Source organism: Misgurnus anguillicaudatus, chromosome 22, assembly GCF_027580225.2.
Source record: "Misgurnus anguillicaudatus chromosome 22, ASM2758022v2, whole genome shotgun sequence".
NCBI classification, from domain to species: Eukaryota; Metazoa; Chordata; class Actinopteri; order Cypriniformes; family Cobitidae; genus Misgurnus; species Misgurnus anguillicaudatus.
In genome coordinates this window covers 49,522,221-49,544,386 of record NC_073358.2, presented here as the reverse complement: position 1 = coordinate 49,544,386, position 22,166 = coordinate 49,522,221, and the positions used below count along the sequence as shown (strand labels likewise).

General features: G+C 38.0%; 2 protein-coding genes across 3 annotated transcripts in view; both read right to left on the bottom strand.

Annotated features, from left to right (window-relative positions):
* The window catches only part of spef2 (sperm flagellar 2), a 29,998-nt gene extending 17,433 nt beyond the window's left edge, over positions 1 to 12,565 (bottom strand). The window contains exons 1-14 of the mRNA XM_073860750.1: positions 12,292 to 12,565; positions 12,092 to 12,194; positions 10,068 to 10,320; positions 8,842 to 9,012; positions 7,298 to 7,438; positions 7,071 to 7,150; positions 5,812 to 5,977; positions 5,524 to 5,712; positions 5,243 to 5,430; positions 2,174 to 2,342; positions 1,867 to 2,086; positions 1,589 to 1,692; positions 492 to 595; positions 148 to 380 (exon numbers count right to left, since the gene is read on the bottom strand). Of these exons, the coding sequence (XP_073716851.1) occupies positions 148 to 380; positions 492 to 595; positions 1,589 to 1,692; positions 1,867 to 2,086; positions 2,174 to 2,342; positions 5,243 to 5,430; positions 5,524 to 5,712; positions 5,812 to 5,977; positions 7,071 to 7,150; positions 7,298 to 7,438; positions 8,842 to 9,012; positions 10,068 to 10,320; positions 12,092 to 12,194; positions 12,292 to 12,349 (2,179 nt within the window). The 5' untranslated portion in view covers positions 12,350 to 12,565. The remainder of the gene's footprint in view (positions 1 to 147; positions 381 to 491; positions 596 to 1,588; positions 1,693 to 1,866; positions 2,087 to 2,173; positions 2,343 to 5,242; positions 5,431 to 5,523; positions 5,713 to 5,811; positions 5,978 to 7,070; positions 7,151 to 7,297; positions 7,439 to 8,841; positions 9,013 to 10,067; positions 10,321 to 12,091; positions 12,195 to 12,291) is intronic.
* Positions 12,566 to 15,866: 3,301 nt separating this feature from the next.
* lifra (LIF receptor subunit alpha a) overlaps positions 15,867 to 22,166 on the bottom strand; it is a 29,685-nt gene continuing 23,385 nt past the window's right edge. For both annotated transcript variants that reach the window (XM_073860751.1, XM_073860752.1), the window contains exons 15-18: positions 21,006 to 21,143; positions 20,519 to 20,612; positions 20,149 to 20,215; positions 15,867 to 20,065 (exon numbers count right to left, since the gene is read on the bottom strand). In XM_073860751.1, coding sequence (XP_073716852.1) covers positions 19,520 to 20,065; positions 20,149 to 20,215; positions 20,519 to 20,612; positions 21,006 to 21,143 — 845 coding nt within the window. In that variant the 3' untranslated portion in view covers positions 15,867 to 19,519. The remainder of the gene's footprint in view (positions 20,066 to 20,148; positions 20,216 to 20,518; positions 20,613 to 21,005; positions 21,144 to 22,166) is intronic.

The following is a 22,166-nucleotide window of genomic DNA, read 5'->3' as shown; positions in this document are numbered from 1 at the left end:
CTGTCCTATGATTTTTCTGTTTATTAATGTAAACAATTGAACAATTGAGCAATTGTGAAAAGCACTATATAAATACATTTAAATTGAATATTAAACTAACTAATGATCTGAAATTAATACTTAATAGTTCAGTCTGTATTAACTCACCAGCTTGTGAGAATGCTCGCTCTATAACCTGTTCATCTGAAACATCTAACAGTACAACTAGATCAAGAGCTGGAGATGGTTGTGGCGAATCTTCAGGAGTCTTCTTGTCTACATGTGTATTTTGTTGAGTCTCATCCGGTTCTGCTCCGGTTAGAGCTTTCTCCAACATCATAGCCTGAGTGATGTTCACGGGGAACCCATCAAGAACCCAACCACTGTCAGCAGGGACGTCCCTACAGAACACAGCAGGATGAAATCAGGAAGGATTTTATTGGAGTAAACTACATCAGGGAGCATTAAAGGTTCAGCTAGTTTTCAGAGGAAAGTGAAACAAATTTGTTTACCTGATAGCATCTACCATGATGTCCACGAGTATCTGATCAGTAACCGCTTTACCTGTCCTAGTCACTTTCTCTATTGCAGCTCCACGCTGTGCTTTCAAAGACCACTGGAAAACAAACCATAACACATCATCCAACATATCAAATACACCCAACACAAGGAGCAAAAAGTAAGGTATAGTTCACCAAAAAACTGTAATTCTGTCTTCGTTTACTCACTCTCAAGTTATTCCAACCTTTATAAATGTCTTTCCTCTGCCCTCCTAACCCAGTCTCCTGAGGTTGCGCACAAATAGCACGAAGTGCAAAACTCGTGCAACACACACGCCAAACTCCACCCCGGCGTGCACACGACACGCAAGTCCCTCCCATTCACCCAAAGGGGCTCTTTTCTTGTCATTTTATTTATTGGCTTCTAAACTTTTTCCGTTCTTAAACCATTTTCGTTTGGGTTTAGGGTTAGATTTTAGATTTGCTTAATGAGGTTATTTAATATACAGGTTTCTCCATGTTTTTGTCCATATTTAAGCCATGATCGCTTGGAGTTGGGGTTAGAGTTGGGGTTTGGATGTCATTTTTATATAACAAAAAGTTGTTCTAACCCTAAACCCAAGCGAAAATGGTAAAAAAAGCAAAAAAATTGAGAAACCAATAAATAAAACGACAAAAAAAGATGCCCCGTTTAAGTAAATGGGAAGGACCTACGCATCACACGCACGCCAAAGTGGAATTTGGCGTATGTATTGCACGAGTTTTACATTAAATTCGTGCTATTTATATGCATTTTCAGGAGACTGGGCTGGCCCTCCAGGACCGAAGATGCCCATCCCTGACTTACATAGTAAGATAAAATAATATTATGGAAGTGAATGGTGCCCCAGATTTGTTTGGTTTGAAAAATTTATCAAAATATCTTCATTTGTATTCAGCAGAACAAAGAAATTTATACAGGTTTGGAACAACTTGATAGTAAGTAAATGATGACATAATTGCCATTTTTTGGTGAACTATCCCTTTAAATGTTTCATGAGATAACAACAAATCATAAGTAATTCTGTTTTAAAAAAGAATTTTGATTTTGTACAGTAAACTTTCTTGACCTCTGACTCCATCTGGTCTTGACCCGTGGTCTGTTTTTCCTGTTGATAGGCTGTGAGGACGTCCTGGATTAAAGTGTTGGCCGACAGCACACGAACGCCAAGAACTGGTTTAGAAAGACAGACCAAATTAATTAATTAAACTTAAAAAAAAAATATGAATCCTAAACTAAATGTAAATGTTTCTTATTCAGGATGGGCACGCTCTCATTTTACAGAGCATTTCATTAGACAAATGTAGTTTTTTTTGTTTTACAATACAGTTTATGTAAAGCTCCTACCGCTGCTGATCCTGGTAAGGCAGGCGGTTTTTCCCGTGCAGGTTTTTCCTAATACACACGCTCTGATTGTGAATCGAGGGAACAGAGGAGGAGGAGTGTTGGTAATGGGTGGCTTTATCATGCTCTGCATACGCTTCAACACATGATCCAGAATATCATTATTCAGAGGAGGGGCTTGACTTTCCCCCTCTTCAGGCCAAACCCATTCACCCTTCATTCCCTAAGTTGACAAACACAAAGACACAGTCATACATAAACTCCCACATCAAAGATGAAGTATACTTTATACCATAACTCAATTACTTACCAGATACTCATCGTAGTCTTGATTATTGAGTATTTGAAGCTTCTGCAGTTCAATGATCTGTTCTGGTGTGGGTTCTGCAGGAACGGGTTCCACACCGGCCACCTCATACAGAGGTTTCCCACTGTGGAACATCTCCATCCACTCCCTCATCATCTTCCTCGGTATCAGACTGACCAGAGAAGAAAGAACAACAGATGCCGAAGGCATGAAAACAATGCAAACATATACATTCGTAATTCAAATCTTGTTTTAAAGGTGGGGTGCATGATCTCTGAAAGTTAATGTTGACATTTGAAATCACCTAAACAAACACGCTCCTACCCCAAAAGAATCTGGACCTTCTTTTGATAGACCCGCCCCACACATACGCAACCCCGGCAACGATGTTGATTAGTAGACACGCCCCTTACTGCTGACTGACTATAGTTGTGTTTTGGTACTCGGCCCGACTCCCTTTTCCAACGTTTTTTTTTCAAAAATCATGCAACCCGCCTTTAATTATTCATATTAATTATTATTTTTTTATATAGGATGTATATCTTAGAGTACATACAACCCTGTGGGGAAAAATGGCTTTTAGTACTCTAAACTGGTTAAAGAAGGGCTACTGGCACATGCTGGTCAAACCAATTATTGCTTTGATGGGTGATCAGCCAAAACCAGCATGTGAATGATCTAAACACACCTCATGGGTCTCTCTCCGGCAATGATTTTAACCAAAGTAGGTGTTTGTACACCTCATGTATTATTATCTAACAGCTAATTTAGTCAGTGAAATTATTTAAGGGGGGGTCTAAAACTATTTAATGCATTCTGAATTATACACACAGTTATAAAGTTGGATTCCTTGTGCTAAACATGGTTAAAAAAACATTTGAACGTATGTCAGAGTATTTCTGTGTCTAATGCACTTTGTCTGGCTTTGCGTCCAAGTTTCTGAAAGTTTTTTTCGACTATGAATCTGTTGCGTAACGAGCAGGGACGGATTATGGCGATGATGTGCCCTGGGCACAGATGTCTCAAAGGCCCCCTTTACCAATTTTTTGGGCAACAGCGTTGCACCTGTATGCACAGGGCTCAGGTGTTGGTTCCCCTCTGCCTGTATGCCCCATCATACAGGATTAACAATGGCACTAATACGCGGGGAGAGAATGCACACAATATTCTGTACTTTCAAACCACAAATTGGTTTATTTATATCTCACCAGAATCTGTCAACATACTGTACAACATACTCCAAAAAGACGAGCGGAGCTTTTCACTCAAAGTTGAATATTTTTTAACTCTCGATGCTCAGCGCTGAGCGCAAATAAAACCCAGAGCGCTGGTTTTCAGCGCGGAAAAAACCCGCTAGCTGCTTGCTTATTTGAAAATTGGAATCAATTGAAAACATGCGCCTGCCGCGGGCATAAAAGCTTTGGTGTGTCCAGCCCCTAGCTTAGAACAAAAAAGTTAGTTTAAAAAAAAAGTTGGTTTAAATTTACCTTAGCTGAGGGGTATCTTTCTCGTTTTCCTCAGAGAAAGCGCTTCCACCACATCATCAAAATCCAGTTCCCTCACAAGATCGCATTCAATGGCCATTAAAGACGTCCTTGACACATTTTGCTTCTTAGTTCGTTTTTTACTCTTGCCATTAGAGAAAATGAACATTCCCCTTCACAACTGCTGACTAGCATGTTGAGGAAAAGCTGTCCTTTTGTGCTTTCTTTTAATTGATCCCCTTGGTTGTGGTTTTAAACTAATTTTTGTTTTGGTTTGAGTAACCGTCTTCTACGCGTGACTTTTATATTTCACAATGCTTTTCACTCGCCTCTAGATGTCCCTTTCAACAGCGCAGCAATTCATTAAAATTATTTATTTGATTTATTTACTACTCAATATTTAACAAAATTTTACTGAAAATAAAATTAAAATATTTACTTGAAAAGAATAGACACAGTAAATTTGACAGGGCCCCCTGCTGGCCCAGTGCCCTGGGCAAGTGCCCAGTAGGCCCGTGCGTTAATCCATGCCTGGTAACGAGTCCCGGGAGTACAAATGTAGTCCTTATATGGGCATTTCAACCGGAACAGCGCACGTACACACCAACCAAGAGCTGACATGAAATCAGCCTCGCCAAAAAAGTGTGTTGTTGTTTGTGAGGGAAATTTCAAGATTGTTCAGCTTTCCAAAGAAGCCAGCATTATAGGATCAATGGAAATAGTTTGTTTATCCGGGGTAGCAGTGGAATTATGCTTGTTTGTTTAACACTTAATTTCGTTGAAATGCATTGCAAAAAATAACTTTATTAATTAGTATTTTTGTATTGTTTTCAGTAAAAATATCTAAAAATTCTTAAATTAAGATTCTTTTTCTTGATGAGCAAAATGACCCAAGAAAATAAGTATCAAGTGTAAGTGATTTTTTGCATATAAAACAAGCAAAATTGATTTTTTCTTGAATTTGGTGTTTAAGGAAAATGTTTAAGATTTTTTTGTTTACCCCATTAGCAAATTTTTTTTGCTTGTTTTATGCACAAGGTCACTTGAATTTGATGTGTTTGGTCTGAAAACTGGACTTATTTTCTTGTCGTTTTGCTCATCAAGAAAAATCATCTTAATTTAAGAATTTTTAGATATTTTTACTGAAAACAAGACAAAAATACTAAGAATTTTTTTCTTAAAATAGTTTTTTGCAGTGTAGCATTTAGACAAAATATATAAACTTTACACTGCAAAAATTTATTTAAGAAAAAAAATTCTGTTTTTTTTTGTCTTGTTTTCAGTAAAAATATCTAAAAATTCTTAAATTAAGATGAGCAAAACGACCCAAGAAAATAAGTCTAGTTTTTAGACCAAAAATATCAAATTTAAGTGATTTTGTGCATAAAACAAGCAAAAACGTTTTTTTCAGTTTTTTTCTGTAACTAGCGGTAGAGCTGTCTTTTATAAATCCGATAAAATTAAAGACTCTTGGGATATATAAAGGATGCAATACTACTCTATAGGTATGACATTAGCAGAAACATCGGTTATGTGACATTTAAAATCAGACACTATTTGTTCATCAGGGTGATCAGGACATAAATACTTGTCTGTGAGGAGTCGATATTCTCCAACTTTGGTGGCCAGATCAACAATCTGTCCCAGAATTCCTCTGCAGATGTCTAAGCGTTTGCGATAGCGGGCGTGTGCGCGTTCAGCAGCGAGGCGCTTGTTTCGTTCATGTTCAATCCTAATCTCCTCGCTGCGCTCCAGACGCTCCTGCCGTGCCAGAACCTGAAGAGTAACAGAAACTATCTCAGATACTTCATGGACCACTCTTTCATAAAATTACATTCGTTTTTGGTATTTTTGTGCGTGCTCTCTTACTGCTTCTCTATCCAGGGCTTCTTGGAAGTCTCGAAGTCTTCGTTCCTGGTATTGTGTCTCCTGGAAGATGCGGTTTTGACGCAGTACTTCTTTTTGCTGTTTGATTTGCATCAGCTGGACGGCAATCCTCTTCTCATGCTGCGTCTGACGCATCAATCGATTCACCATCTGTTCTTCTCGTAATGCCTCCTGTAGAAACAACATCAACACTTTTGGAAAAAAGCAAAAGATGGAACGCAACGGAGAGGTAAGAGAGTAAAAAAGCAAAGCGTAGAGTCCTCTCATGACCTGCTGAGCTTCATGGGCTTTGAGTTGCTCCATCAGGGCGCGTCGTCTGCGCATTTCTCGCTGCTCTCGCGCAGCCGTGTCCTCCATTAGACGCAGGCGGATGTCTTCGATGTATTCTCTGTTCCACTGTTCCTTCTCATCTGCATTCATTGGTTGAGTCACATGACTGCATATAAATACAAGTCTGTTACATTTCAAAGCAGTTAAACCAAACACACAATGGTGAGATATTTACCAATATTACAATTAAAGGAATATTCAATAAAAAATACACTTTTTTAAAAAATTATTCTGATAATGTCATCCAAAATGTTTATGTTTTTTTTTTCTTTCTTTCTGTAGTCAAAAAAATTGGTTTTTCGAAGAAAACATTTCAGGATTTTTCTCCACACTGCAAAAAAATATTTTTAAGAAAAAAATTCTTAGTATTTTTGTCTTGTTCTCAGTAAAAGTATCTAAAAATTCTTAAATTAAGCTCATGAGCAAAACAACCCAAGAAAATAAGTCTAGTGTTTACCAAAATATAAAATGTAAGTGATTTTGTGCAGAAAACAAGCAAAAAATCTACCAATGGGGTAAGCAAATTTTTCTTGAATTTTTCTTGAATGTAGTGTTTAAGAAAAATGTTCAAGATTTTTTGCTTACCGCTTTGGCAGATGTTTTTGCTAGTTTTATGCACAAAATCACCCAAATTTGATATTCTTGGTCTAAAAACTAGACTTATTTTCTTGGGTCATTTTGCTCATCAAGAAAAATCTTAATTTACGAATTTTTAGAAATTTTTACTGAAAACAAGAAAAATACTAAGAATTTTTTTTCTTGAAAATCATTTTTTGCAGTGAGTGTGACCTTTCGACGTGATTACGTAATACATAAGGTTGCGCTGGAGCATCACACGGCTAGTGCAAACCAAGAACCTGTGGCTTAAATTTTTTTTTTTTTCGAAAATGACAATCGTTTCCCTACATAAGACCCTTATCACTTGTTTGGGATCGTTTAGAGTCCTTTGAAGCTGCATTGAAACTGTAAACCATTAAGATCCACTAAAGTCCACTATATGGAGAAAAATCCTGGAATGCGTTCTTCAAAAAACTTAATTTCTTCTTGACTGAACAAAGAAAGACATAAACATCTTGAATGACATGGGGGTAAGTAAATTATCGGTATTTTTTACCAAGTGGAGTAATCCTTTAATAATAGACTCTAATAATAAGGGCGTCTGCCACTGTTTTATGTCTTTGTGCACAATGGAAACACACCTGTAGAGTAAAGCGGCATCTCCATCAGGGGAAATCACTTTCTGGTTCTGCTCAAACTGGGCTAAATCACGGCGAACATGCTGAAAAGCGTGTAAGGAGTGTAAGGAGCTACAGTATCTAATCACATCTTTTAGAATTACTCTGGTTGGTGTAATCCAGGTTGGCTCAGTCATATAAAACCAAGTGTTTTGCTTAAATAAAACAAGTTAAAACTGAAAACAGTTTACCTGAACCTCCTGTTGTTTGCGAACCTGCTGGTGTTTCTGCAGACCTCTGGATGAACGAGCGTGTGGAGGCTTTGGGATCTGAACCACAGCCGATTTAATCTGGATCATCATCTCCTGCTGCTGTCTGCGCATCTGCCGGTGCTAACAAACATCACAACCGTCTCAACACCTCAACGTACTAAATCACCAGCTAACAATCAGTACAGGACATTCAGATGGAGTCAGAACATTTACAAATTTTTGGGAGAAATCTTAGATATCTAAATACTGAAAATGTACTTGTTAAAAGAGACATTTCACAAGACTTTTTTTAAGATCCCAAATAAATCAATGGTGTCTCCAGAGTACGTATGTGAAGTTTAAGCTCAAAATATCATATATATAATTTATTATAGCATTTTAAAACTGCCACTTTGTAGGGTGTGTCCTTTTAAATGCAATTGAGCAGATATCTGCACTAAAGGGCAGTGCCGTGATTGGATAGTGCAGATTAAGGGGCGGTATTATCCCCTTCTGACATCACAAGGGGAGCCAAATGTCAATGACCTATTGTTTCACATGCTTGCAGAGAATGTTACTGGGTTGATCTTTTTCACATTTTCTAGGTTGATAGAAGCACTGGGGACCCAATTATAGCACTTAAACATGGAAAAAGTCAGATTTTCATGATATGTCCCCTTTAAAGGGGGGGTTTAATGGTATTTCAAGCATTCTGACTTATTAACACAGTTATAGAGTTGTTTCCTTATGCTAAACGTAGGCAAAGTGTCAAAAATGCAGTTGGGCGTGTTTCAGAGTATTTCTGTGCCGAATGCACTTCGCCAGGGTTCGTACAAGTTTCGGCTAATTTTTTTCGATTACGGTTCTAACTGACGTTTCAGGGGTTTTCGATACGTATCACTTCTTTATATGGGCTTCCGCCGGAAAACTTCCCCCGGAAAACCCCGCCCAGCCGTCAGTCAGCGGGAGACGTTAGAGCTTGCTAACAGCTTATCACGCTACTCAGCTTTGTTTAATTTCAAAAGTCAACAATGGCACAACAAGAAGTGTGTTTTTGGATGTAAGGAGAAGACATCCAGCCTTACGGAAACAATGGATATAGTTTATTATCCGGATTAGCAGCGGAGTTTTGCGTGTGTGTTTGATGCGGTGGATTTTCAGAACCGGGTCATGACGAGTTACACGTGGTAAGTAAGACTTCTGTCTTATGTTGGAAATAGGCGCGTGTATATTATATAAATGACACGAACATGTAGTGAATCATAAGTTAAAACAGTGCTGTATAGTGTTGTATGACTCGTACTCGCTCCTCCCGTGTTATAACTCCTCCTTCTTCATTTTTTCGTACGTTATCGGAAAGATTCGGTAAAGCTAATCTTTCTTTTATAAATCTGATTAAACTAAAGACTCTTCAGAGATATAAAGGATGTCATACTACTCCATAGGTACTCCAGATTAATATCAGAAATGCAGAAACAGCGTGTGTTACGTGAGCTTTAAGGATGTTTTTTCTTGTGGTATAATACAGTAGTACAAGTCATCACCTTTTCAATCTCCTTCAATCTTCTCTCCTCCTGCTGTCTGATTCGCTCTTTTTCCTGCAGGAGTTCATTCATGACCGACTGATTGTACACTTCCTGCCCTCTTTTATGATAACGCTTTGCGATCTGCTGCATCTTCAGATCCGTTTCACGCTTCACCACTGTCTTCAAACGCTGCGGGACATACAGTTGGTACAGTAACCAGATACAGTTGGAGGCTCACAAAAACTGTTTTTCCGAAATGCAAACTTAAAAATAAAGGTGCCACACAATGCCAAAGAAGAACCATTTCTAGCTGTGTGGTTCCATAAAGAACCTTTAACATGACATTCCAGGATTTTTCTCCGTATAGTGGACCTCGACAGTTTACAGTTTCATTGCAGCTTCAAAGGATGCTAGAGGATCGTAACCCGGGCGTGGGGGTCTTGTCTAGCAAAAGGATCGTTATTTTCGCCCCCCCCCCCAAAAAAAAATGCTTTTAAACCACAACTTCTCGTATTGCACTAGCTGTGTGATGTGCCAGCGTGACCTTGCGTATTGCGTATCACGGCAATAGGTCAGCGTTACATATGTGAAACGCACACTTGTGGACCATTTTAAACAATAAACTGACACAAAGACACTAATTAGTATATAAATAAAATCGGAACAGTCCTCTTTCTCTACACTTGTTAACACTGGAGTGGTAGTTTCGCATAGCCTATGTCATGCGTGACCTTTCCCCGTGATTACGTAATACATAAGGTCACGCTAGTGCATCACAAGGGTAGTGCAAGCAGTGAAGTTGTGGTTAAGAAGTATTTATTTTTTTGGCGAAAATGATGATCGTTTTGTTAAATAAGACCCTTATGCCCCAGTTGGGATCGTTTAGAGCCCTTTGAAGCTGCAATGAAACTGTAAACTGTTGAGGTCCACTAAAGTCCACTATATGGAGAAAAATCCTGGAATGTTTTCCTTTCCTTCTTCCCGACTGAACATAAACATCTTGGATGACATGGGGGTGAGTAAATGATCAGATTTTTTATGAAAGTGGAGTAATCCTTTAAGTGTTCCTATGTTAATGCTTCTATGTTTCTACCAAAACTGGATCTTTTATGGCATCCCTGTGGCATCATTCTTTTTTTACCTTGGTGGAAAACAATTATAACAATTTATTATTTTTATATGGTGCCACAAGTGGCACAAGACCTTGACCTCTGACCTTCTATGAATTTGTAATGTAACATCACCTCCGTATAGATGTGCTTTTCTACGCGATGTAGCCGAGCTTTGGCCGCGGGCTGCATGACCTCAATGGCAGTGGCGGTGAGTCCTGACCTTTTCTTCTTCTCCAGTACAATGTAAAGCTGGTAGAGAAGATGTGGTGCTGCCCCCTGCTTGCCCTCCATGATGGATTTGGCCATGTTGAGGTCAAAGTGAACACCCAAGAGCTGCAACGTGTGCTTGATACGGGTGAAGTTGTTGAGCTTTGCGTTCTCCGTACTGTGGAAGATCAAGGGCCACAGGAAAAAAAAGCACAGAGTAATGATTAGGACATTTGATTAATGTGATAAATATGAGTTTTGGGATAAAGGGTGTAGGAATATTTTTGTCTACCTGGATAAATAAAACTCTTTCACAAAAAATATCAATAACATACAGTAAGGTTTATTCACATAAGTTGTCAGTTCAGTGCCGGTCCTTCCTATATGCAAATTACGCAAGTTGCATAGGGCCCCCACACCACTAGGGGGCCTCGCCTTTATCTCAAAATAATTTAAATACCATTAATGATTATTATGTTTAATGTAAACAAAATGCTATAATTTTAATAATAAGCAAACACTCAGATTTTTAAAAATATTTAATTACAAAATGCAATACAGTATGTGACATGAAGCAGGAGAGTGATGTGCTAGGGATGCGCATATCATATGCCCACTTTTCGTCAGAAGCAGAAAAAAAACGCAAAAGACGTGAAGCAAGGGAACATGAGAGGAATGTGTTTGTAATATTTTAAAGTCTTGCTAGTATTGCCAAACAAAGCAGTGTAATATGTTCAAAATAATACTCTAATACAAATCCAAATTGTTTTGTTTGCACTTTATGATAAGTATTTTTCAGTAACTAATTAATGAATGTCATTAAATATAGTAAACCACATTTATGCACTTTAATGTGTTTGTCTTTCAGCTTGTTTGGGTTTGGTAAATGGGTAATTTTTTAACTCTTACTGTATTAAAATGATATATTTGTATTTAATTTGATTCATTACCAGTGGCGGCTGGTGCTAAAAAAAATTGGGGGGGCGCAAACACACTCAAAATCAAACTTTTACTGTAGTAATATAGTACTCTTAATAGCCACTTATCAGGTGATGAGTATTAGGCTACTACTACCGAATCATTACATGAATTTACATATAAATCAGCTTTATTTTTAGAGCTTACAACACATATTGAATCAAAACAGCTATAGCTAATGCATGTTTCGTGGTATAATCAGCAAGTATTCATTTATCTGTCAGAAGTGAGTGTCAAATGTCCATATGGCAATAATATACAGCTGTAAGACAATACAAGATATGTGGTTAGTTAACAACTACCTAGGTTAAGCAGAAACAATGAATGGGTTTTATAAATGCACTGACAGGGGGTCCCTCGCAAAGATTTTCTTAGGGCCCCCAGCATCTACAGTAGGACCGATTAGCTATAACCTACATAAAATAACACCAAGATAAAAAAAATAAAAAAATTTTGCAATGTAAATTAATAGTTGGCGTATTACCTTTTTGTTTAGGTAACACAAATACAGTTATTTGTTTATGTTAAATCTTTGTGCATTAACTAATGTTAACAAAGATATACTTTTAATTTAAAAAATGTATTAGGAAATTAATTAAGATGAATAAATGCTGTAGAAATGTTGGTTGGTTAAAGTTTGTTCATTTACGTAGTTATATTATTACATTTCAATATGAAGAGTTTCGTTGCAAAACGAGATAAATCCATTTTTATGTTTTTGTCAAAACATGTTTATTATTATGTTATCATGTTATTATTTTGTTTTATGGTGCTAGCCAACTGTAGTTGAATTGATATTAATTGGAATGCACAACCAAAAAACGAAACTCTTCATAAACATTCACTATATACGTATGCAAATGTAAAGCATATATGCATGTTTAGCAAATGTAAATATAATGTATAAATAAATATTTAAATAAAAAAACTCTCTGTTTTTTATTTTGAAAGGATGTGTTCGATAGTTTTACCTGTGTTTTGAAAAGAGATGGAAATCATCTTGCAGCTCAAATTTGTACAGAATCTCTCCGATAAGATATCCGTTTGCAAAATCCTTGCTCAGTGAAAACGGCTCTGTGATGGTAAAGATTAACATCAAACACTCACCATGTTAATAACATATTTATAATAACTCTATTGCTAACAGATATTACACAACATATACACTCACCGACGACTTTTGACAGCCGCACGTCGGCATTCAGCCACTGACAGATAATGTCCGACATTCTCCTGAAGAATTAAATTATATCCATATACATATACGGATAATTTATATTAAATATATATATATAGATATTATCTATACAGCCGTGTAGTTCATGGGGAGTTGTTTTGTTTGGGGGAGTGACTGGTTAGGCATGCAGTTGCTACGGCAACCATACAACTAAAGGTGCGTTCACGACATGTCGTAATTACCGTAAATACAAGATTACAGAAGCGTTCAAGTCCTTGTGGAGTACGTAATTACATCTTGTGCACTGGGAGTTTTCTGAGCGCTTTTAGTTTGTTACCTGGCGTAGGCTACTTTCTGTGTTCGGCCAATTTTAGCATTAAAATGTAATTTATTATTGTACTTATGTATTTTACAGCTGTCAATAATATTCTTTCACGCGGATTTAATTTGATGTTGTTACTGTTGCTACAGAAACGCATAATCCCCAGTAAGAGGAGGATGTGAACAGCTTCGAGATGAAGGTCACGTGTTGTCCAGGTAATTACGATAATTACCAATTAGCACAAAGATCAAACTCAACGTTCCCTGAATGAGATTTACGACGGATCATGTTGCGTGACCTTCATTTTCCACTGATTTCCTAAAAAAAAAAATCGGTGCAAATTCTTCAGTTGTATTAAAGGGGTCATATTATGAGATTTTTAAAAAGATGTAAAATAAATCTTTGTTGTCCCCAGAGTGCGTATGTGAAGATTTAGCTTAAAATACCCCACAGATAACTTCTTATAGCTTGTTAAAATTGCCACTTTGTTGGCAGTAGCAAAAATGTGGCGTTTTTGGGTGTGTCCTTCTAAATGCAAATGAGCTGATTAAATGCAAACACTGATTGTGATTTGTTGAAATTAAACTCAATTGCGCTTTCTGGGGTGGTATTATTGTAATAAGAGTCGCTACCTACCTTACAAAACAGGCGAAATCTGAATGACAAATTTTTCACATGCTTGCAGAAAATGGTTTACCTGAACAAAGTTACTGGATTGTTCTTTTTAATGTTTTCTAGGTTGTATAAGCAAAGGGAACCTTATTATACCACTTAAACATGGAAAAAGTCAGATTTTCATGCTATGACTCATTTAAAATGTTTCAGCTTGTACTCACACTATTCAAACCAAACCGTGCTCGGGCGTGTTTGACCCCTCAAAGCCTGGTTTGTTTGACTAGTGTGATCACGTTAATCGTGCCCCGGCCGTGTTGCGGAGGTGGGCTGGAGTGCGGTTCACTTGGGCTCAGGCGCGGAAGGCTTTGGTGTGAGCGCAATTGTGCCTGAGCGCGAATCAAAAGGTGAAGAAGTCAATTGCGCGACCACTCACCTGCACCTGCCACCGTACAAACCTTTTAAAAGCGCGCAGCAAGGTTACATGAATGTCCGAGCTGCACACGTGACAGATCAACTAAGCAATATGATGACATGTGAAAGGAACCTATGACAAACGTACCTTTATTTTCATTACATTAAAAGTCAGGCCGAGTACCAAAACACACTTGTAGCCAATCAGCAGTAAGGGACATGTCTACTTATGACATGGAGGATAGAGCGCTTAAAGGAATAGTCTACTCATTTTCAATATTAAAATATGTTATTACCTTAACTAAGAATTGTTGATACATCCCTCTATCATCTGTGTGCGTGCACGTAAGCGCTGGAGCGCGCTGCGACGCTTCAATAGCATTTAGCTTAGCCCCATTCATTCAATGGTACCATTTAGAGATAAAGTTAGAAGTGACCAAACACATCAACGTTTTTCTTATTTAAGACGAGTAGTTATACGAGCAAGTTTGGTGGTACAAAATAAAACGTAGCGCTTTTCTAAGCGGATTTAAAAGAGGAACTATATTTTATGGCGTAATAGCACTTTTGGGAGTACTTCGACTCGGCGCATTAACACCCTCCCTCTCCCATTATGAGAGTGAGAAGGGGAGCGGACTTTTCAGGCGAGTCAAAGTACTCCCAAAAGTGCTATTATGCCATAAAATATAGTTCCTCTTTTAACGCTCCAGCGCTTACATGCACGCACACAGATGATAGAGGGATGTATCAACAGTTCTTAGTTAAGGTAATAACATATTTTAATATTGAAAATGAGTAGACTATTCCTTTAAGAAAATACTGTTAAAAAAAATGGAGTTAAGCTAGGACACTTACTTGTGCTATGCATGTCTTTGAGCCTGCGGCATGTGTATGCGATCTATGTCTCCTGCAGCTGTTTGTCCATGGCAAAATTCCGACCTCCGCCTCTTACTCTTGTGCCGGATGTTAAAGGTGCAGTGTGTAAATTTTAGCGGCATCTAGTGGTGAGGTTGCGAATTGCAACCAACGGATTAGTCCACGCTCACCCCTCGCTTTTGAAACACAGAGAAGCTATGGTAGCTGCCAACGGATAAACATGTCATTGTTGGAGACAACTTAGGAAAAAAATTGTCCTTTAAGGGCTTCTTTAGAAAAATTGCAGCACAAAATGGCGTCTTCCATGTAAGGAGACCCTCGGTGTATGTAGATAAAAAGGTCTCGTTCTAAGATAATAAACACATAACGGTTCATTATGAAAGGTCTTTATACACCCCTGATAATATAGTTTTGTATATTATTTTGCATTTCTGTCAAAAGATCCTTCTAAAAATTACACACTGCACCTTTAAAAGTTGCCTTCCGTGTGAAATGAAGCAAAACCATATCAAAACACATTCGACCTGGATTACGGTAGTAATGCACATTGCTCTCATCAAAAGAAGTTCCTGATTCTATCGGGGTAGTTGGGTATTTGTTTAGGTGATTTTAAATGTCTACATTGGCTTTCAGAGATCATGCACCCCGTCTTTAATGATGTTTATATACTAGTGTCCTCCAAAACATTGTCAAAGTTGCGTTCACGCCATATGGTGCATTATTTCGAGATGACAACATAGGACGTGAAGCAGTTTAATTATGCTTTTCTACAAAACGAACAAAAACTCTTGCTAATATTTACTCGTATCATAATGCAAAAACATCCAATCCTAATTTTTATCTCCATAATAAAATCCAAGATGACCAGACATGTACTTATGGACTTTTTTTTACAAATTATTAATAAATTGCTTTCTGTAAGCCTGGAAAACGGCATTGTAATTATGTTATTTCAAGATGATAACTCAAAGCTGTTCATGCCATTGCACAAGAAATTTCGAGTTTCTACAACAATAGTAAAAATGGCAAAATGAATCCTCATGAAATAATATTATTGGAAGTTGCACAATACATTATTAAAAACATTAAATTACATTATTTTAATGGTTCTGCTAAACATTTCAGAAACAGCAAGCGTGTCAGGTAACAATAACTGGAAGTGCTCCCATGTGAGGTTGTAGTGGTCAAGTGGTACAAATCGTAGCTCTCCAAAAATTCCCAGTTGTAATTACAACGTTTTATTTTTTTAATCGTGCTGTAATCTTAATGCGAATTTCAATGCCCTTCAGTGGAACTTTTCTTAAAAAAAAACACACTTCCTCTACAAATAATGAAAATCAAGCCATTTCAGTTTGGTACAGATATAATCTGTATTTATTGTATAATAGAGACAATATGATATTCTGTTAGTGTATTAGCAGAGAACTATGAGCTCAGGTGCCTGTATAAAGCTTTATCATTTCACTTGTATAGTGTTTCTACTTGTTATTAAAAGCTTTAAGCGCCTCAACACTGATGGCAATAATAAAGTATCGACGTAACATTAATTCCCATTTGATGATATTCATGCACAAGAAAAGCTTATATACATTAGTGTTAAACCAATATTTAAAGTAACTCCAATTGCTTTGTATTGTTATCCCATTACACTGCAAAAAATCAACATGTTTTCCAGTTAAAACATGCAAGTTTAAAGAAATCTGTGTTTTAAACAATAAAAATATAAGTACACAAAAAATTAAAACAAAATAATTTTTGAGAAAACAAAATAAACTTGAAAAAGTCTTTATATGTCGTAATTTTGCTTTTTTTTAGTATGTTTTTCTTGTTTTAAAGAAGTTAAGACCCTTTTTTACTAGAAAACAAAACAAAAAATACAAATTAAATTATTCTGTTTACAACATCTCATTTAGGCAAGAAAAACCATTTCCCTGAATCAATAACAGATTCTTCGAGATGATTTTGACAATTTCACCCAACCACTCATGTAGAGAGTGTGAATGAATGAATGATATAAAATAAACTCACTTTTATTTCTATTGACAGCTGAGCTATCCAAGCATATATTTAGCTCAACTCGGAAGCTCAAATTTAAAATACCCTTTAAACAAAAACAAACATGACATACATATGTGTGCATTTCACGTCCATACAAAAAACATCAACATTAGTATTATTAGTAGATTTACTTAAGTATGACTGCTAATGTTACATATCAGTAACTTGTTTCAAAGAAAAGTCTTTCACAGTAGTGTTTAAAGCTTAAAGATTCTGACCTGTCACAAACTCAATCCTTATAATGTTCATCTAATGCCCTTTCAATCAAATGCCAAACATTCTCAGATGAATATTCACTATAGTCGTTTTAAAAGCAGAGGAAGTTAATACAAGAAAGATAAGGCAAAGCATAGTTTCTTTGGGATTACAAGCGAGAACATGATATTGATATTATGGTGAACTCGGTGTTGTCCTGATGCAGCGTATCTGCTTTACCTTTAAGGTTTAGTGATGGAGGTTAAGTGGAGGTCTAGTGATACAAGTACACAGACATCACACACAAAGCTCTTATATGTCAATGTAAACCTGGTGAACTCCTGGGAAAAGCAGGTTTCTCTTACATTTGATGTCAGTAAGGCCAGATTTACCCTGTGGCTCCGAAGTCCGAAACAGGGACAATAAACTTCTGAGGCACACTGTGGTCATTTAACAGTTTGACCAATTTTTAAGAAGCAGGGGTGCACATTGACAAACTCTAATCTAGACTAAGACATACATCATTTGAAATATAGATAATAAAATACTATAACGGAATAGATGCGCTATGGCCATCACTGTTGTTCAACCGGGGGATGCTATGCATTTATAAAACTTGAGGTAAATCCCAGATTAACGCGAAATACATTTGCGTGTGAAATGAAAAGATGTATATACACTCAACTAAAGGATTATTAGGAACACCGTATTAATACTGTGTTGACCCCCTTTCGCCTTCAGAACTGCCTTAATTCTACGTGGCATTGATTCAACAAGGTGCTGAAAGCAATCTTTAGAAATGTTGGCCCATATTGATAGGATAGCATATTTGGAGATTTGTTGGATGCACATCCAGGGTACGAAGCTCCCGTTCCACCACATCCCAAAGATGCTCTATTGGGTTGAGATCTGGTGACTGTGGGGGTCATTTTAGTACAGTGAACTCATTGTCATGTTCAAGAAACTAATTTGAAATGATTCGAGCTTTGGTGCATTATCCTGCTAGAAGTAGCCATCAGAGGATGGGTACATGGTGGTCATAAAGGGATGGACATGGTCAAAAACAATGCTCAGGTAGGCCGTGGCATTTAAACGATGCCAAATTGGCACTAAGGGGCCTAAAGTGTGCCCAGAAAACATCCCCCACACCATTGCATTAATGAGAAATTGAACAGGTGTTCCTAATAATACTTTCGGTGAGTGTATATAAAACTCAAACAAACAGTGCTACACAAACAATTTAAACACATTAAATGCTACTGACCTTAAACAACATGAAAAACAAATAACAAAAGAATAGAAAACTGTCCAACATACTAAAACCTGAATTATTAGATTATAATCAGATTTTTTGGGAGTGTTTGTTTCGGAACCTGGTGCGTTCGGTTTGTTTAAGCATATTGATAAAAGCAATCGCAAACCGCACCAAAACAATCGATTCGATGTTCACATGAACGAGGTGGTCTCGGCCCGATTGCAAACGAACTCTGGAGCGGTTTGCTTGTGTTACAAAAGCAATCCGGACAACAAACCAGGCTGTATATGATGGGTAATGGCATACAAGCAGCAGTGTTTTGAAACTTATTTTGAACCCACGGTCCAAAATGCATAAAAATACAAAAGTTTACAAGGTGTTTAGCGTCTCAAAAAGATGGGGTTTATCGCTTGTATCGGTCGTGCAATCAAAATGATTATATAATAATATAAGGGAAGCGACAAAGAAACGCAGAATAAACTTCTAAAAGTTGATAACTACGATTAGGGCTGGGACAATTAATCGCACTAAAAAATGCCCGTCGATTCTGAATCACAAAGGCGATATGCACAGCTATTTCATGTACTACGGCTCATTGATCAGTAGGAAGTCCTCATCAATCGTTTATAACATGCATTTGAAAAACACACTCGTCAAACATAGTCTTTATATCTATTTTGTTATTATCATTAAAATACCTGAAAATGTTTGAAGAACAGCGATATAAATATGCATTTGCTGGAGCTGCGCGTGTAAATGGTACTTCATCTGCGGCGCATATTGAGTTTCTGCACGCCAGCGCCCTCTGGCTTTTGGATGTTGCGGCATTTCACTGCAATTCATTGAAAAGCATAGCAAGCCGAATCGCACGATTATTCATCCCAGCCCTTACCACGAGCTACGAATCCCGATCAAAAAGATGCATAGCTTGTTCTTAAACTAACACTGAGTCCATTTACAAACACACAACCTTACACCAAACGTGTCATGCAAGCACCTTAAATGGTGTTTTTATCATGGAAAAGCTGATTATCTTAGACCAGATCAACACACGCTTACGATTAACAATGGGATTTTAGCTTGAAGCTACATAAGAACTTTCAACCCTTAATGCTCCAGAAAAAGTAAACGTGCTACGTTCTGATCGTCTACATTTCAATGCTACGAATCTGTCAAATTTAAGAATAGAAATTTGAATACTGTAGTTATTTTTTGGTACAACACAGATGTGTTTTTTGTAGGGGGGCACTTCAATAACACTGCAAAAAGACAGTGACAACACTGTAGTATGATTGGAAACGGCAGCGCCCCTAGAGGGAAATATCATACTGTCCCAATTGAGCACGAGAAGATACCTTCTGCTCTTCAGTAGAACTTCACCTCTTTGATCAGTCTTTGAGATACAGTAGTGTGTCTGTGAGAAATTTCCAGTATGAGATCAAATGTCTTCATAAGGCAAAACATCACGAATCAAAGTGAAATCACAGATCTCAGGATCTTCCAGAGAGAAAACTGTGAAACCAGGTGTTGGAAGACTGCGGTTTCTCCTCGGAAGACTCTGGAATAAGGAACTGCGATGACGTGACTGATGTCGGGCTTCCGAGCGAACCGCTTAAATTTTCTGCATCGGGTGAGTCATGCTGCCAGGAACACTGAGGCTTATAGCCGACATTCGAGTTATCTTCGAAGTCGGACTCGAATTGGGGATCCATGGCGGGCTGCATTTGAGGCTTGTAACCTCCACCTCCGTACGCCCCATGTAAAGACGTCGGGCTCTGGATGCCCGTGTAGGTGATTTCCGTCTGGGTTGAACCTACGGAGAAAGTCGAGGAACCGGACGAATCTGAGGTGTGACAACCGTCGCCGCTCACCTGGTAGTATGTCGGAGGTGCCGGTTCGTCGGAGTCCGTGTCTACTTCGACGTCCGAATACTCATCTTTTTCTGGTACCGGCACCAGACCTCCTTTAATGAATTCCTCTTCTGGAGTTCCCACAAGGACCAGACTGTGAGGGGGAGGTTTCACATCCAAAAGACCCTAAACAAAAACAACACTCCAGGTGATCTAGGAATTGATGGATGAGGAAAGTAAAGAAAAATGTAAAATAAATAAAACCATACCTGTGGGGAAGACCAATCTCCAGGTACTTTAGGTCCAGGAATTTCAGGATAGAATGCTTTCTTTACCCTGGAATGAATTATGATGACACAAAAAAAACATCCAGGTCATATTCACACCAAAACTAAGGAAACTGTAAGAAATTTGCTTTGCGACATGACAACTTAGCAGGAGTTTCTTTATTACCGTCACCCAAGAAAGATTATTGTAACTTTACTGTAATACACCACAGGCATTCACTCATTTACTGAATTATAGAACAAATAAAGTCCGTTTTAGCCGAAATCTGAGTCTAATCGAATCCATTTAGTGGCTTTTAGTAACAACAGAACTTGACGGAAATGCACTTCGACCACAAAAATAAAGTCGTACCACTCTCTCTTCCTATAGCAGAAGATGCTGATGAGGATCAGAAGGCAGAACATGCCTCCCAAAGACACCAGTATTCCAATAACCAGCATATCCGCTGCAGGTAAAAAACATCATTAATCTTGAGTTGACATGTTTCTTCAGACACCAGTGTTGAAGTTAACATAGACTGTTATGGATGAGGGGTCTCATTTATAAAGCTTGCGTACGCACAAAACGGGGCTGGAAATGTGCATTGGATGATTCATGAAGATGAATTATGTACGCACACTTGCAGGTGATCTGTAATTTATAAAAAGGGAACACTGCTTTGTTTTATAAATCATAATATTTTTTGGTGTATGCCATTTTTTTCTTTTGCGCGGACGTAAACTTGTAGTAAGGATACTATGCACAGTTTTATAAATGAGACCCTAAACTCTTTATTTATACTTCACATATACTGAACAAATGTCACAATGTGTATTTGTATAAATATAAATTGACATACCGTTCATCTCCAGTTTTATGGACACAGGTGTTCCTGCATCTTCTCCTGCTGAGTTGTACGCCTTCACGAGGAACTTATACGAGCCCATAGACAAGTCAGTGATCCTGTATGACCGCACCTCAGGATCTGATACATTAGCTGGGAACACAACCAAGAACAGACAATGTTATCTGATAAACTTAAAGTTTGTTCTTATTTATTTTAGTGAAAAGGCATTTATAGACGGCAACAGACACCAAGAGACTTTCCAACATCTTTGGAAAACAATGCTCTACTTGTTGACTATCATTAATAAGATTAATGGGGCGGACACCAAACGTGAAATCAACAATTTGCAAGAGTAGATTGCATACAAATTCAATGCAAAGACGCGAGTAGACGCTAACAGACGCCAGTAAACGCGAGCAGACACCAAAAGACGTGAGTACACGCCAACAGACGCGAGTACACGCCAGTAAACACGAGTAGACGTGATTAGATGCCAATAGACGCGAGTACACAACAATAGACGCGAGTACACACCAATAGACGCGAGTAGACGCCACTAGACAGCAATAAATAGTCGACAATAAATAGACGCCAATAAATAGACACCAATAAACAGACCGACGGCAATAATTAAACGGCAATAAACAGATGGCAATAAACAGATGGCAACAGAAAGATGGCAATAATTAGACGCCAATTATTAGACGCCAATTATTAGACGCCAATTATTAGACGCCAATAAAAAGCAAAAGAGGGCAGTAAACATGCGGCAACAGAAAGATGGCAACAAAAAGACGGCAACAGAAAGACGGCAACAGAAGGACGGCAACAGAAAGACGGCAACCTGCACGGGGAGATGCGAATGACACGAGTACACGCCAATAGACGTGAGTACACGCCAGTAAACATGAGTAGACGTGATTAGATGCCAATAGACGCGAGTACACACCAATAGACGCGAGTACACACCAATAGACACGAGTAGACGGCAATAGACGCGAGTAGACGCCAATAGACGATACACACCAATAGACGCGAGTAGACGGCAATAGACGCGAGTAGACGCCAATAGACGCGAGTACACACCAATAGACGCGAGTAGACGGCAACAGATGTGAGTACACACCAATAGACACTAGTAGACGCCACTAAACAGCAATAAATAGTCGCCAA